The sequence below is a fragment of the Azolla caroliniana genome, unplaced genomic scaffold, assembly GCF_043228905.1.
Source record: "Azolla caroliniana isolate FFs.n. ecotype wild unplaced genomic scaffold, voAzoCaro1.0.p SCAF_16, whole genome shotgun sequence".
Taxonomy (NCBI): domain Eukaryota; kingdom Viridiplantae; phylum Streptophyta; class Polypodiopsida; order Salviniales; family Salviniaceae; genus Azolla; species Azolla caroliniana.
In genome coordinates this window covers 5,842,095-5,856,411 of record NW_028230451.1, presented here as the reverse complement: position 1 = coordinate 5,856,411, position 14,317 = coordinate 5,842,095, and the positions used below count along the sequence as shown (strand labels likewise).

General features: G+C 37.4%; 1 protein-coding gene across 1 annotated transcript; it reads right to left on the bottom strand.

The window, feature by feature from the left end:
- Positions 1–2,110: 2,110 nt before the first annotated feature.
- LOC147853804 (protein STRUBBELIG-RECEPTOR FAMILY 8-like) lies at positions 2,111–8,808 on the bottom strand. Its single transcript, XM_087331934.1, has 16 exons — positions 8,647–8,808; positions 7,717–7,852; positions 7,334–7,405; positions 7,168–7,233; positions 7,009–7,080; positions 6,850–6,921; positions 6,610–6,681; positions 6,458–6,523; positions 6,285–6,350; positions 5,741–6,051; positions 4,321–4,574; positions 3,953–4,230; positions 3,708–3,843; positions 2,948–3,087; positions 2,690–2,846; positions 2,111–2,284 (listed from the first exon to the last, which is right to left on the bottom strand). The coding sequence occupies exons 1-16, from the start codon at positions 8,735–8,737 to the stop codon at positions 2,135–2,137; spliced, it is 2,139 nt and encodes a 712-aa protein (XP_087188060.1). The 5' UTR covers positions 8,738–8,808; the 3' UTR covers positions 2,111–2,134.
- Between the last annotated feature and the right edge of the window lie 5,509 nt (positions 8,809–14,317).

The window sequence follows — 14,317 nt, the reverse complement described above, 5'->3', positions numbered from 1 at the left end:
TAGAAGGGCTAACATTAGTTCACTAGAGGTATCGGAGAAAACGCGAAGTTTTTACCGGTGTTAAGGAAATTTTAGGGTTTGACGAAACTGACATTACTAGGGAAATACTAGGCTTTTAAGACGGTTGAAACCAGCATCCGGGTTTGACAGGGGTAGTAAAACATTAGGGTTTTAAAGAGTTTCATTCAAGAATTACAATTTTTAACCAGGTTTGGGGGCGCTTGAAATTAGGGTTTTGAAGGAAACACAAGAGAGAGCCATACCTTTGTAAATGTTGCAGAGGGAAGAAGAAATGGTGGGGGGGAGGGCCTGCTCCACTGAGTGGGGGGGTTACATACGAACCACAGGGAATGGTTGGCAAAACCCTTATATCAGTATATCTTCTGCAGTTAACTCAACTCGGGTTAAGGTTAACTTAACCTAACCCAGGTTAAGGGAACCAAACATTAACCCAGCTTGGGTTAAAGAGAGAACACTAAAATTGGACCTAATCCTACATGGCTTACTTATATGTTGGGGCCTTCAATGGGTTGGTTACCCCTAGTTCTTTCTCTTCCTACCATGTTATCCTTTCCTATTCGTGTTGGATTGACAATACAATCACGGAAATAAAGCCATGCATCTTTTTGTAACTTCCGCGGGCAGAAGAAACTTCTGTTTGTTATCGTGGATTCCATAATTTGGCCATCAAAAACTTACCCAATACATGGATGGATGGACGGATGGATGGATGGATGGCTACACCACCACCACCAAAAGTTACCCTCTCGAACCTACATACAAAGAAGTGACGAAATCTCACTCATTTCTGTAGACTTGTTTGGTCTTGAGGCTCCTATATAAACGAGAGTAAGGTAACTGTGGACAATGCGTCACCATTTCGGCATCCAAACTTGCAAATAAATGGATGGAAGCACCGGAAGTAACCATCAACTCAATCCTACATATGAAGGAACAAAGAAATTTCACTCTTTTCTACTCGCTTGTTTGGTCTCGAGGCTCCCAATAAATGAAAGGGAACTATGGACAATGAATCATCACGAGCGAATGACCACGTGGCATACGAGAAAGATTACTTGTGGTGAAACAGAAATTGCACATGCATAAGGTAAGATCCTCGATGAAAGAATGGCCTCTCACATGAGAGAAATTACAACCCTATCATGGAAACTACAGGTGAATATGTTGAGGATCATCTATCAAATCATAACAAGGAAAATACAGAGGAATACATAGTGAGTACAAGGTTGCATAAAACATGGCTTGTGTTATTCCTAGGATTGCAGCAACTTTTGATCAACATACACCAAAATAACTCTGTTCTCATAATCGTGGACACCTAGAGTCCAAGTTGATTCTATAACATCATACACATAAATAGAACTATTTAAAGATGCAAATCTCTCACTTCCATCAGACCCTAAACAGTTGAATTTCCATTATATATTGACATTCGCACAAAGTGTGACATGTTTCGCTTACAAATGACTTCTTTAGGATCCATTCTTCACTGCCTCTCATCAATTTGTAGATTTGATCAACATGAATGTTGACTATCATGTGTGTCTAAAGGCATCTAGCTAATTAGTTACAAGCCCCAATTTGACAGATTTGATGGAAGTGAATGTTGTACCCACAGCACAAGATCATCTAAAGGAGGAAGTTACCAAGTGCACACATTATTACATGCTAACCAAAATGTCAAGAGAAATCCAATCACAAATGCTCCCAAAACTCCAAGAATACCATAAATGGAAGGGTAAACAAGTACAATTCACCGTATTTTCTCCAATCCAATGGATTCCAAAAAATATAATTCACAAGAGATACTAAAATGATGTAACCAGCAAAAATACTTTTACATCCAAAATGCCCTCTGAGACTCTTGTATGGGTAGAAAAATGAATGGAATCAGATTAGTATTACAGTTGTTGTTGATCAATAGCTCAGGCAATGCCAAAGTCTCCTACAACGTGGAAGAAGCTCCATCTCTATATAAAAAGTAGTGCTTGATTGCAGAAGGTATCATATCATTTCTTGGGTCTTCACCAAGAATAGGTTAAAAGAACCTCGTGGATCTACACTGTTAAAAGAGCTTGTTTTGGCCCGGAAGATAGATCATTGTAAGAGTTGCTTACAATGAGCCATCATCTATGGAGTCATGAGACATATCTGTGCCTTGTTCTTCATCACCAGGTTTCTTCTTACCAAGAGTCGCACGTTGCATCAACCTCACCAATGACTGAACCACTTCTGACATAGGCGGCCGAAACTCAGGCTCAGGCTGAAAATCATCACCCACAATCTCAGATTCTTGTCAACCCAATAAATGATCCATGCTAATGAAATGCAATGTATTATCTCAGCTTTAGTTCAGCTGATGAAAGGTACAATTCTCATCTTATACATGATGCAAATGTCAAATAATTAAACCAACCAAAAAACCCTAATTTCAGCCAAGGCATGTCAAATGCATTCATTCTAGATATGTTTGTATATGGGAAGTCATTTATTCAGATTGATATGTCGCATTAAACCTAGTTTGATGGATATTTTTACACTATCTAAAGGCTAAGTTACAAAAATCATCTACTGCATAATACATACACAAATGTCATCTAAAAAACGCTGATATGGATAATGTAATCCTTATGATACCATCTATGGGTAAAGTGAGTGTATTGTATACCTGAACGCATAAAGCAATAATATCTGCGAACCGGGAAAGAGATTTTGCAGGGTACATGCCCTTCATCGCTGGATCAACCATCTTCGCCAGTGCGTCTATGTCATGAAGCTGAGGTGTCGCCCACCGTACAAGAGACTGCTCAGATCTCGATCTTTCACTGCATTTAATAAGTCTCCGTGAAATAATACTCCAATACAGCACCACCATGTCAATCCTAACCCCCATCCTAAACAAAGGGTTATATGCTCACAAACTTACTTATCTAGAGGCTTGCGTCCAGTTAACAGCTCCAACATCACTACGCCAAAGCTGTACACATCACTTTTCCACGTATAGATTCCAGACATTGCGTATTCTGGAGCACTATATCCAAATGATCCAAGCATTTGTGTGGAGACCTGCAATAAAATAGATGGATGTATTATATACAACCCTTGAGATTTGAAAACAATACAATGCGAGTTATCTGTGCTCTAGAGAAAGGCACTTTTGGAACTTTTCAATTGTCTTTATAATCTAGTAGATAAGGTGACATAAGATCAATGCAATGTGTGTTTACGCTTAAACCAGTTACAAATGTCAAATCTCAAGCACATAGAGCCCTAATATAATATTAGGCTGTGGAGAACTGACCTGACCCCTGGAGAAATGGGGTTTTGGGTCTTTGTTAGCTAGTTTGTCTCTACAATCTAAAAGTGAAGATGGGATAATATCAATGAGGATGAGTGGTCCCCTTAAACCAGTTACAAGTGATGGAACCAACATCACATGGTTTGTGAACGTGCGCTCCTGCCTAACTAAACTGATTATAAATGTCAAATATCAAGCACATGAAGCCCAAAAACAATTACAATGAGGATTCCTGCCACTCTGTATTAAATGAGGTTTTGGGTCTTTGTTAGGTAGCTTGTCTCAATAATCTTAAAGTGACGTTGGGATAAGATCAATGAGAATGTATGGTACCATTGAACCCGTTACAAGTGACGGAACCAATGACATGATTTGTGAGCAGTGATACCTGGCGTTCCAGATTTGGCAAGAAAGCAGCAATACCACAATCTGAAAGATGAGGATTCAGTTCATCATCCAATAGGATATTGGCAGACTTGAAGTTTTTATGCACCACTGATGGCTGGCACACCTCATGAAGGTACCTACCAAATCAAAATTCTCAGTACAGAAAAAACCACAGTACTGGAACTTCTCCATGAATGTCAAGCAGAGAAACACACCATAGAGAAACAGAGCAAAAAGCTAACTTACTCGAGAGCTCGGGCCATGCCCAATGCAATCTTCACTCGAACATTCCAAGAGAGTTCCCTTTTGTCTGTTTCATCGGCAAGATGAAGAATGTCACTTAAAGCACCTTTGCTAAAATACTTATAAACCAGCAAGTGTTGCCCATGTTCACTACAATAGCCAACAAGCTCCGCAATATTCCCATGGCGAATCCTCGAGATACTCGACACTATTTCCAGGAAATCTTCATCTTTTTGGATCAATGAAGATGCTTTTGTATCAATCTTCTTAACAGCTAACAACTGCACAAAACCAGAGCATTGTTAAACCATCAACAAAAAACTGTGGCCCTAAATTGAAATTACATAGTTACAGTTGAATAGCATGTATACCTTGCCATCTGGGAGCTCAGCCCTATACACACGACCCACCACACCCTCACCAATAAGATTTTCTTGACTGAAGCTGTTGGTTGCAGCTTGCAAATCTGCCACGGAGAACATCGATGCCGCAATCGGGGCCTTTGGTTTTTTGGAAGATGGTTTTTTTCCAGCAGTCTTCTGAGGTGTTTGGGCTAGTGGAGGGGGCTTTAATGTAACCTCAATTGACAATGCTGTCTGTCTTTGTTCAGGGTTCTCTTTAAGGACTGTTAATAATTAGAAATGAGTCAGCTTGTCAGCACAAGCATAACTATATGATAAATTTGATAGCATAAAAAAGCTTTCAAACAGCCCATGGAACAGAAATCATCACCATTTAACTACTTAACTACAAAAGAAATGGTTTGCCACTAACCAAAACTTCAAACTAGATACCATTATGTGCATATTGTACATGTCACCACTATTTTATACATATGTTTAGAAAAAATACATATTAGCGCATAGAGGCCAACAATTGGCCTATGGGAGACATATAAGAGAGAGAAATCGCATTCCTATGTCAATGTGCTCTCCAGGTGCACCTAACATGTGTGTGTGTGTGTGTGTGTGTGTGAGAGAGAGAGAGAATGCATTACTATGCAAACTTGCTCTCAAGTGCCACCTATCAAATGTGTATATAATTGATACAGGTAAAGGGATCTTAAGATGAGAGAGTGGTGGAAAGGGAACATGAATTGCAATGTATTATGTCTAAGTACATAAAACAAGAATCAGCAGTTCCACATTCCTAGGTCAATGTGCTCTCCATGTGCACCTACCATGTGTGTGTGCGTTAGAGAAAGAGAGAAAGAAAGAATGCATTACTATGCAAACATGTTCTCATGTGACACCTACCAAATATGTGTATATAATTAATACATAAGGAGGGAAAGGGATTTTAAGATCAGAGAGTGATGGAACGGGAACATGAATTGCAATGTATCATGTCCGAGTACATAAGACAAGAATCAGCAGCTTCATTTGTCAAAGAAAAAAATCAGGTGTTTGGAGGATTCTACAAGGAAATACACGAGCACATCCACATATATGTGCATACATATCAGTATGGATGGTGTAAGATTTGTATGCACACGAGAAATAAATGCAAGCATATTGATTTCAGCACACATTGCATACAAACGAAATCTATGTATACACATCCACACAGATATGCAGAACAATACACATTTCAGCGTGGAAGGTGCAAGATTTCTATCCTTACAAAAGAAAAACATGTATATGGATCCTAGCATATATTGCGAACATAAGAAATCGATGTGTGCATACATAAATTGCATGCATAGGTAGAAGTAAACATTTATAAAAACAAAACATGCATGTTTCAGCAACATAAATAAAAAAGAAGCTTTCAAAGGTAAAATAACCACACCTTTGGAAGACACGACTGGAGCTACTAGAGACGCTGTGGCCTTCTTTTCTTCATCATGATGATTGTGAGGCTTCCAGCGTAAGTAAACCACTAGAAGAACTACAAAAATGAGACCTAGTATGCAAGCAATCACTATGCCAGCAATGGCTCCCTTGTTGAGGACCGAGCCACTACCCGAAGAAGACTGATTGGATTTCCTTTCAGAATTAGTAGATTTGGGTGATTTGCTAGGGGATTTCGATGCTGGTGGTGGAGGAAGAAATGGTGGTGGAGGAGGAGCAGGGGAAGAGCTGAATGAATTCCCTCCATACCTTCAACATTAAGAATAATCTGGCATTAACGAATATTTTAAGCGAATGATGGAGACGACCTTATACTACAAGTTCAAGGAAAATAACCCCCTTTAGAAAATACCATTAAATTTTCAAGAAATGCCAAGATGCCCCTCTGTAGTACAAAGTTCACTACAGCATAACTTGTTGTATTCTAGTCCTTTTGAAAATTTAGAAGTTGTTTGCTATTCCTCCTGATAATTTATACTTACTTCACATTTGGAATGGTACTAAAGGAAGCTGGAACCCATCCTGTGAACTGATTGTTCTCTACATCCCTGCAATTATTATTCCTTTTACTGCTTGCTAATATTGCATTGTCTCTATCATTACATGAAAAAACAAACAGCTGTGGAGAGTTTTTAGGAAGAAAGGAACAACTCACAAATCATGCAACTGAAGATCAGACAACACATTGAGATCTCCTGTGAACTGGTTGTTTTGAATGTACCTAAAAAGATGCATTTACAAAATCTCAAATATATATAATAGTTACTGGTACCACAGTGAATATAAAAGAGGCTGAAGGGATCTTACAATGATGTAAGGCTTGTCAAGGCTGAAAAAGACTGTGGAATGGGTCCAGTGATGGCATTGAAAGATAGGTCTCTACAAGAAGCAATATAATCATCATCTACAAGCTAAACGATATACTAAGATGGTGTTAAAGCACAAAAGAGAGACCTCTATTAGTTTTATATGCAGTGGAAACTAAGAATTGAAAGAGATTAGACAACCGAAGAGAAGAAGAAGAAAAGAGTTGAATTATAAACACACATAATAGAAATGTCAATGAGTTTTGAGAACATGTCTGAGAGGTCTCCATTAAGGTGGTTATGGCTGGCATTCCTGAAAATTCGGAGATGAATTAGAACTAAAATGGCAATGATGCTTGCCTGAATTCATCAATCGGAAGAAGAAGATAAAATTACTTACAGATATGTCAAATTTGCCATGCTTGAGATTGAATAGGGAAGAGTACCATCAAAGTTGTTGTTTCCTATGTTTCTGCATACAGGTTCCAGAGTCAGGATGTGACTGTTGTTCATCGAAATATCTCAAAATATATTTGGTGTGGACTCTAAAGGAACATACAATGTTTGAAGATTAGGGGGAAGTTGATAAGGTATCTGTCCTGATATGAAATTGTTGCTAACATCCCTGAACAAATTTTGAGCCAAACAATTTAACCAGAGAAAGGTGACAATGGGTGTACGAAATTGATGATCAAAGTACACAAATATGGACACATGAAACTTACATTACATTCAAAGATATGAGTTGAGCTAACTGGTAGCCAAGCTGACCAGAAAGTCCAAGTCCCTGGAGATGTCTGTAAAGTTTGAAAAAGCTTTAGGTTTAGGACTTGTAATGGAATGCAAAACAAAATGCATCCATAAAATACAATAACTCTTCTTGCAATATCATGAGAGTGAGCAAGAGCAATAAACTCTTCCAGAAGATTAACCAAAGCACCAAAGTTGGCTTAACATCGATCCCATTCCATCCAAGTTAATCTAAAAAAGGGACTATTTTCCAAATCAATCTCCTACTCTTACAATGGAAGACTAAAAACAATGCTTCTACAAGCTAAGGTAATAATACTAGAAAGGTTAGGGTTTAGGGTATCCAGTTTCTACTTACAGCTCAGTCACAGCAGGACCACTGCATTGCACTCCTTTCCATGACATTTGGCCACATGGGTCTCCACCAGTGCTTGTCCATGATGTCAACTGTGAAGGGAAGTTGAGAGCCGTGTAGAGATTCCCAAGGGCTGAAGCTGTCCCAACAACATTGTTACAGAACAAAAATGCATAGGACCCCTTTTGTCTCTCTCTCTCTCTCTCACTCTCAACAAGATTACAGATGGATTTAATTATGAAGACAATACTAAACCCTGAATTTTTTTTCCACCCAAACTATGTTCCACAAACCCTAAATTCCCTTGGAATTACTATATTCAACAACCTCTCTAAACCCATCCAATTTACCTGGTACATTATGTTCAACATACCCTAAAAACCTATATTCGTTCTAATCGATTCTAGGTAAATTGAACCCTAAATTTCCACATTAATTCAAACCACGCTTTTTTCCAACCAACCCTTAAAATCCTGTGCTGTTTCAAACTAAAACTATAATATGATCAGAAAACCCTGAAAACTCTACATCCTTTGGAAATCCATATTATGTTCCACAGTTGGACTCATAGAATACAACAATGCCATTACAATGTTCCGTCATATTGACCAAACCCTAAATCCATTCACACATTGCAGGGTTACAAACCCTAAGAAACCTAGATTCGTTCAAACTATGCTACTGTCAACAAACCAAGAAAACTTAAATTGCTTCCTTCAAACTAATTTAAATTCTTTAAAAAACATGACTCGCATTCTCTAATCCTAATCACCAACCCTAGACATAAACCATAAAACCCAAACACACATCCGAACCTTGAAGTTTGAACCTAACGCTAACCCTAAATTTCAGAGACAATCACGGTAGATCCTTGCAGGCAGGCAGGCATACGATAAATGAAGAGAGGATATAAGATTTGTTTGTCATATATACCATCGCCAGGGTGAGTGATTGCGAGTGAGACCGGGATCAATAGGAAGAAGGAGAAGGAGAAGGAGAAGGAGAGCGAGGCAAGGCAGACCATATTAGCTCTGAAGCTTCTCCTTTTTTCTCGCTCAATCAGCTATGGCAAAAAAGGAAGAGCACCTGAGAATAGGGATAGATTCAGGAGAACAGAGAGAGGGAGAGGAAGAAGAAGAATTGGGTTTTTGAGTGGGTGTGATGATGGGTTGTCCTTTCCTCTGCAGCACACACACACACACCCAACGTTTCTTTCTCTCTCTGATGATGATGATGATCAGAGAGTGATGAAGAGAGAAATGCCTAGTGAGAGAGGAGGAGGGGGGCACACACACACACACACTCTCTCTCTCTCTCTATTCTCTCTCTATTCTCTGTCTCTGTCTCTCTCTCTCTCCTTCCTTATTTGAGATGATGATGATCAGAAAGACAGCAGGAGTAGCAGTCTTTCTCTCTCTGAGAACAGAGAGAAAGACAGAGAGACAGAGAGACACACAGGGATGAGATGCCTGCCTCCTCTGTCTTAATTAACTGCACCTTAGTCTTAAGTAGCTTAATTAGTGGCAAATTAATAGCACTATGTGCCTTAATTAGCTTTACCTTAGTGGTAAGTTATTCAGACTATTTACACTATCTCTTATTCTTAAGTAGCTTAATTAGTGGCAAGTTAATACCACTATGCCTTAATTAGCTTTACCTTAGTGGTAAATTATTCAAACTATTTACACTATGTCTTAGTCTTACTTAGCTTAATTAGTGGCAAGTTAATAGCACTATGCCTTACTTAGCTTTACCTTAGTGGTAAGTTAATAGCGCTATGCCTTAATTAGCTTAAGTAGTGGCGAGTTAATAGGACTATGCCTTACTTAGCTTTACCTTAGTGGTAAATTATTCGGACTATTTACATTGTGTCTCGATCTTAATTAAGCGTAATTAGTGGTAAGTTATTCAGACTATTAACATTATGATTTTAAGTTTGAAACCCCGACTTCCTCGTCCTCTCTCTATTAATGACTCCATGCATAATATCCATCCTCTTAATTTACTAGATGCCATTGTGAAAGGCAAGGGTTGAACCCATGACCTCCTTGTCCCCGTTGGGTAATGGTACGAATTAAGCGACATCCATTGTCTATATACATTTTCTCTGGTGAAATTATCTTATCCTAGTAACAAGTTGTTATGCTACTACCCCGATATATTGGGTTCAAAATCATACATGTCTCTTATTTTACTAAATGCCACTATGGAATGTCGGGATTAATTTGACCTCCGAAGACGATAATAGACTCTTATCTATCTATCTATCTATCTTCATGTATAGATTGGCTCTTTTGTCCCTCTTCCATGTTTCTCGTCCGTCCTGAGCTCTCGGTATCTTCTTACCATAAAATAGTTGAGAACCTCTTGGGCAAACGTAAACCAAAACCTCTGAGATGTTGTACATAATTCCAAATAGAGACGATCTGCTCGAACAATCACTAACATAAAATAAAGCCAAACTCCTCTTACAAAATACAGTTTAATCCATTCCTATTGGCCTTTGCTCTCGTTCGTGATATTCCAAAGGAAGACCAGACATCCAACAAGAACTTGTTCCTCATACTTTGGTTGTACCATAGACTCCACCTACCCCCCTTCCCCTTAATACATGAGGTAATCAAACACTTCCTTACACAATAGCGAAAAGGTAGAAAGCTCTAGCTCTTTGAGCAAACCAATAAAAGAGTGATAATTTCTCCCTTGTTAATGATGGTAAATGTCATGTCTAAGCGTATTTGATGGGTATCCTTCTCAATCACTATACAAAAAATAGTATGTACCATGTGAAAACTCTCTCTAGCTTATACAAGGGGTGAGAGTCCAATGATCCACGACATGGAATATTCCCCTTTGGACTTGTCCTTTGTATGTTACTCCTCCTTTTTCCAAGTGTAGTGATTGTTTTGGTAGCTTTGGAAATCCTATCTTGAAATTTAACTTAAAACAAGAAGTTCATGTCCTTTACTTATTGTCCCAATGTCAAATTGCTCCAATATCCTTTGCCGAAATTATGCCTCATCAATCAACAAATGCCTATAATAATTATAATTGTGTAAACATAATATGGTTTGGCATGTGACAAATAGAGTAGGAGAGTTGGAGAATGTCTACAATCTTGACATTAACATGAAATGCTAGTAAACAAACCTAACAAGTCAATCAAATGTCTCTTCCTAACTTTATATGGTGATCAAAACATAGAAGTTTGAATAAAATCTCACAACAATCGATTTAATATAATCATGTTCAAAAGTGCAAATGTTTCCTACCGATATCAAGTTGAAGTTTTATTTCAACCAAATTTGTTTGTTACAATATCATAACCAAATACCATTATTTGGTTGTGCGCGTAAAGGACCCCTAGCAAACTATAACGATGTACTTCCATTTTGAACAAAATTGCAAGAACTATGATGATCTGTAAGTTGGGATTCAAAATCCCAAAGTTGATGTCTCGAGTCAAAAAAACATAATGGCTAGCATGGTTACACTACTATTGAAAATGATCACAGAGTTAGAAAGAACCATGCCATAATGAAGTTGATATAATTGAGAAATCCATTTTTATAAGCACCAAATTCCGCACAACTCGATTCTTCCTTACTTCAAGGCTTTCCGACAACTTTTTACAATAAAAGTAAATCAAACACACATACACACGTATATTATATATACACACACATTTACATAAGGCCAACTCTTCCTTACTCACTTTATATGTACATTGAGAAAGGACTGGCTCGTGAAGTTATTCGAAGAAATAATCGCCAAGTGTAAATGGTAACTTTATCTGCATGCAAAAAGGATCGATGCGATATTGGAATTTATTGTCGATTCAACTCGGCTATTATGAATTGCTTGTGCTTTTTTTAATGGCATTCAAGGAAAAGCGGTGTATGCTAATTTATTCAACCGTTAATACGAGCTACCACATTGATAACATCGTCGATCGATCATAATTCCAGTTCATTCATTATAAAAAATATGCATTTGGCCTGTATTTTGTTTTCTACCACGACACAATCAAAATATTTAGATACGATTCTATATGTTGTTGCTTTAAACTTGAAGTTGACACTTGTTTTCTTAAAGTGGCATGTAGATGTTGCTTGTAATATGTATCTCTTTAGGTAGGCTATGTAAAGCATATTGGTTCATACGAGAGACTATGAATCTATTGCATGAATAGAATGATTCATTTAAGCAATCCTTTCTTTAGCTTCCAATTTGAGGTCTACAAGTGCATAGTATGATCATCAAAGTGGTGCATCAAATAAGAGGGATATTGAAAATTAAAACACGATCGAGTTTATTACATATAAGTTTATAGCACATGTGATTGTAACATTATGATGTTTTCTTTTATCTCATAACAAAAATCAAGTTTTTGCCACAAATATGAAATTCGAGAATGCCCATGTTTGATCCATGTTCACACGATCCTTTATTGCAGATTCTAGTACAAAATAATTATGCATCCTATTTTCAGAATTGAAGGCTTCTCGTGTTCGATGTCTTGACTACAAACTAGCATAAGATGATAGAGATGTATAACGTAGAGTTAGCACAAACATAAACACTTTGATGATAGAGATGTAAACACAATGGGTTGTACACGATATTGCACGCATAATATAAACAAGTTTATTAACTTGGACACATAGGGAATAACAAAGCTACTTAAACAATCCACTCATGTAGACAAATCAACCCACATGCACATACTCTCGTAGACTGTGTGTATGTTCGTGAGTTTGCAAAGGTACCTATATCCATCATGAGATGAGGATTCAATGTTCCTTTCAGAGTAGTCGTCCTTCCATCTTCCTCGGTTAGCATGTCAAAGAACTAAAAAAATGCTCGAAATGTATGTTTCGTTTTGTGTATGTGAGGGATATTTGTGGAAACAATGCCTCACATATCAAAACAAATCGATAGTTGAGGTGGATAGCATTTTGGTCTTTTTGTTCTTACATAGATCATAAAAACATGGTAGAAAAAGTTTGTAAATTGTGATAGCTACTTTTTACACCAAATAGTCGTAGATCATCGGTGAAGAAACGCTTTAGATGACTAGCGGGATGAAACTAAATAAATTATTTGCAACGTGTGGAGCTTTATGACAAATATTAGGATGCACTTGGAGTATCTCGAGATAAAATATCACATTGTGTAGAACTTTTAGACAAATGTGCAACCTATTGGGAGTAGAAAGCATTCGCCTGAAAATAATAAGAGTTGGGAATACAAAGGCACAAGGATTGCTCTTGCGTTACGAAAATGACATTTGTTCTATTAAGGCGCATTATTCCCTTGCATAAATTGCATCCAAAACATATTGTGTTTGTTTAAGACTTCTAGACTACAAAGTGACACCAATTTGTTCAAAACTTCCTCGAGTGTCTTTAAATGTTCTAGAAGGGCTCATTCAAAACCATTCTTAAGCACCTTTATTGACATACGAGAATCTCGTAGGACGTAATACACTCAAATGAAGTGGCAACCATTTTTTTTCATACGAATGCGTATGTTATCAAAACATTTTTGTGATTTTTTTTACACTTTTTACCTTTACTTTCTTACCCTTAAAGAAGTTACCTTAAAATAAATAATGAATACAAAAGTATGGTATTTACCATACTTCGAGTGTGTTTGCCATACTCAAATGATTGAAACATTCTCGAATGCGAATGCATGTATTGTACGTATGGTTCATACTATGTACGAGATACAAGACATTACATGTTGAAGCACAACATGAGAACATTGCCTTTATATGTTGTATCATGTATGCAACACCCTTTAGACATGCCCAACAATTTGGCGTAATAAATGGCAACTCTGAGATCCATGAGCTTACATTGTTAGAATTCTTAAAGCTTAAGCATATGAATGTGATGGAGGGTAGTAAAGCTCGTGCATTAATATCGTAAGTTTAGCAATGGATGCTCATGCTGTTCTTGATACACTCGATTCCTATCTCATGGCATCTCTTTCTAAATAAGAACATTAATCATCATAATATCGTATATCCCAAAAGGACTTGACTAAAGTTGGATTAACTGGCAATACTACCAAAGCAATATTTCCAGTAATCAAAATATAAAATCTGGCATTGGAAAAAATGTTTGCAATACCATAGGCTTTATATATTACCAATATGAGTAACATATATGTAACTCCTAAAACAAGAGGTTTGGATTTTGAGCGTGAAAAAATGTACTATTGTCTTATTTTCTTTCAAAATTTTAATTTCCCAAATTTTAATTTTTATTATCTTTGTAGCACCAATAAGTTTTATCTCGTAGGTGTTTATTTTAGTGTTGAGATCATGCTCCAAAAAGTTATGCCATTGCAAATGGCTTTTGAATGCGCAATGATTGAAAGTAATAGTGTTGCTTTAAGGTTATGTTTATCAGGAAAAAAGTATTGTTAAATTCTCCTTTATATGGCAATATCAACCTTCCACATGATCCCCCCTCTCACGTCATCGACAATTTGCTAGCACTCCTTTTTAATAAAGGCACTGTGTTATGCATGTGTCAATTTGGCGGAGGAGTTTCTCGAGAGAAAACAGTCAATGTACATGATCCGAGACTGG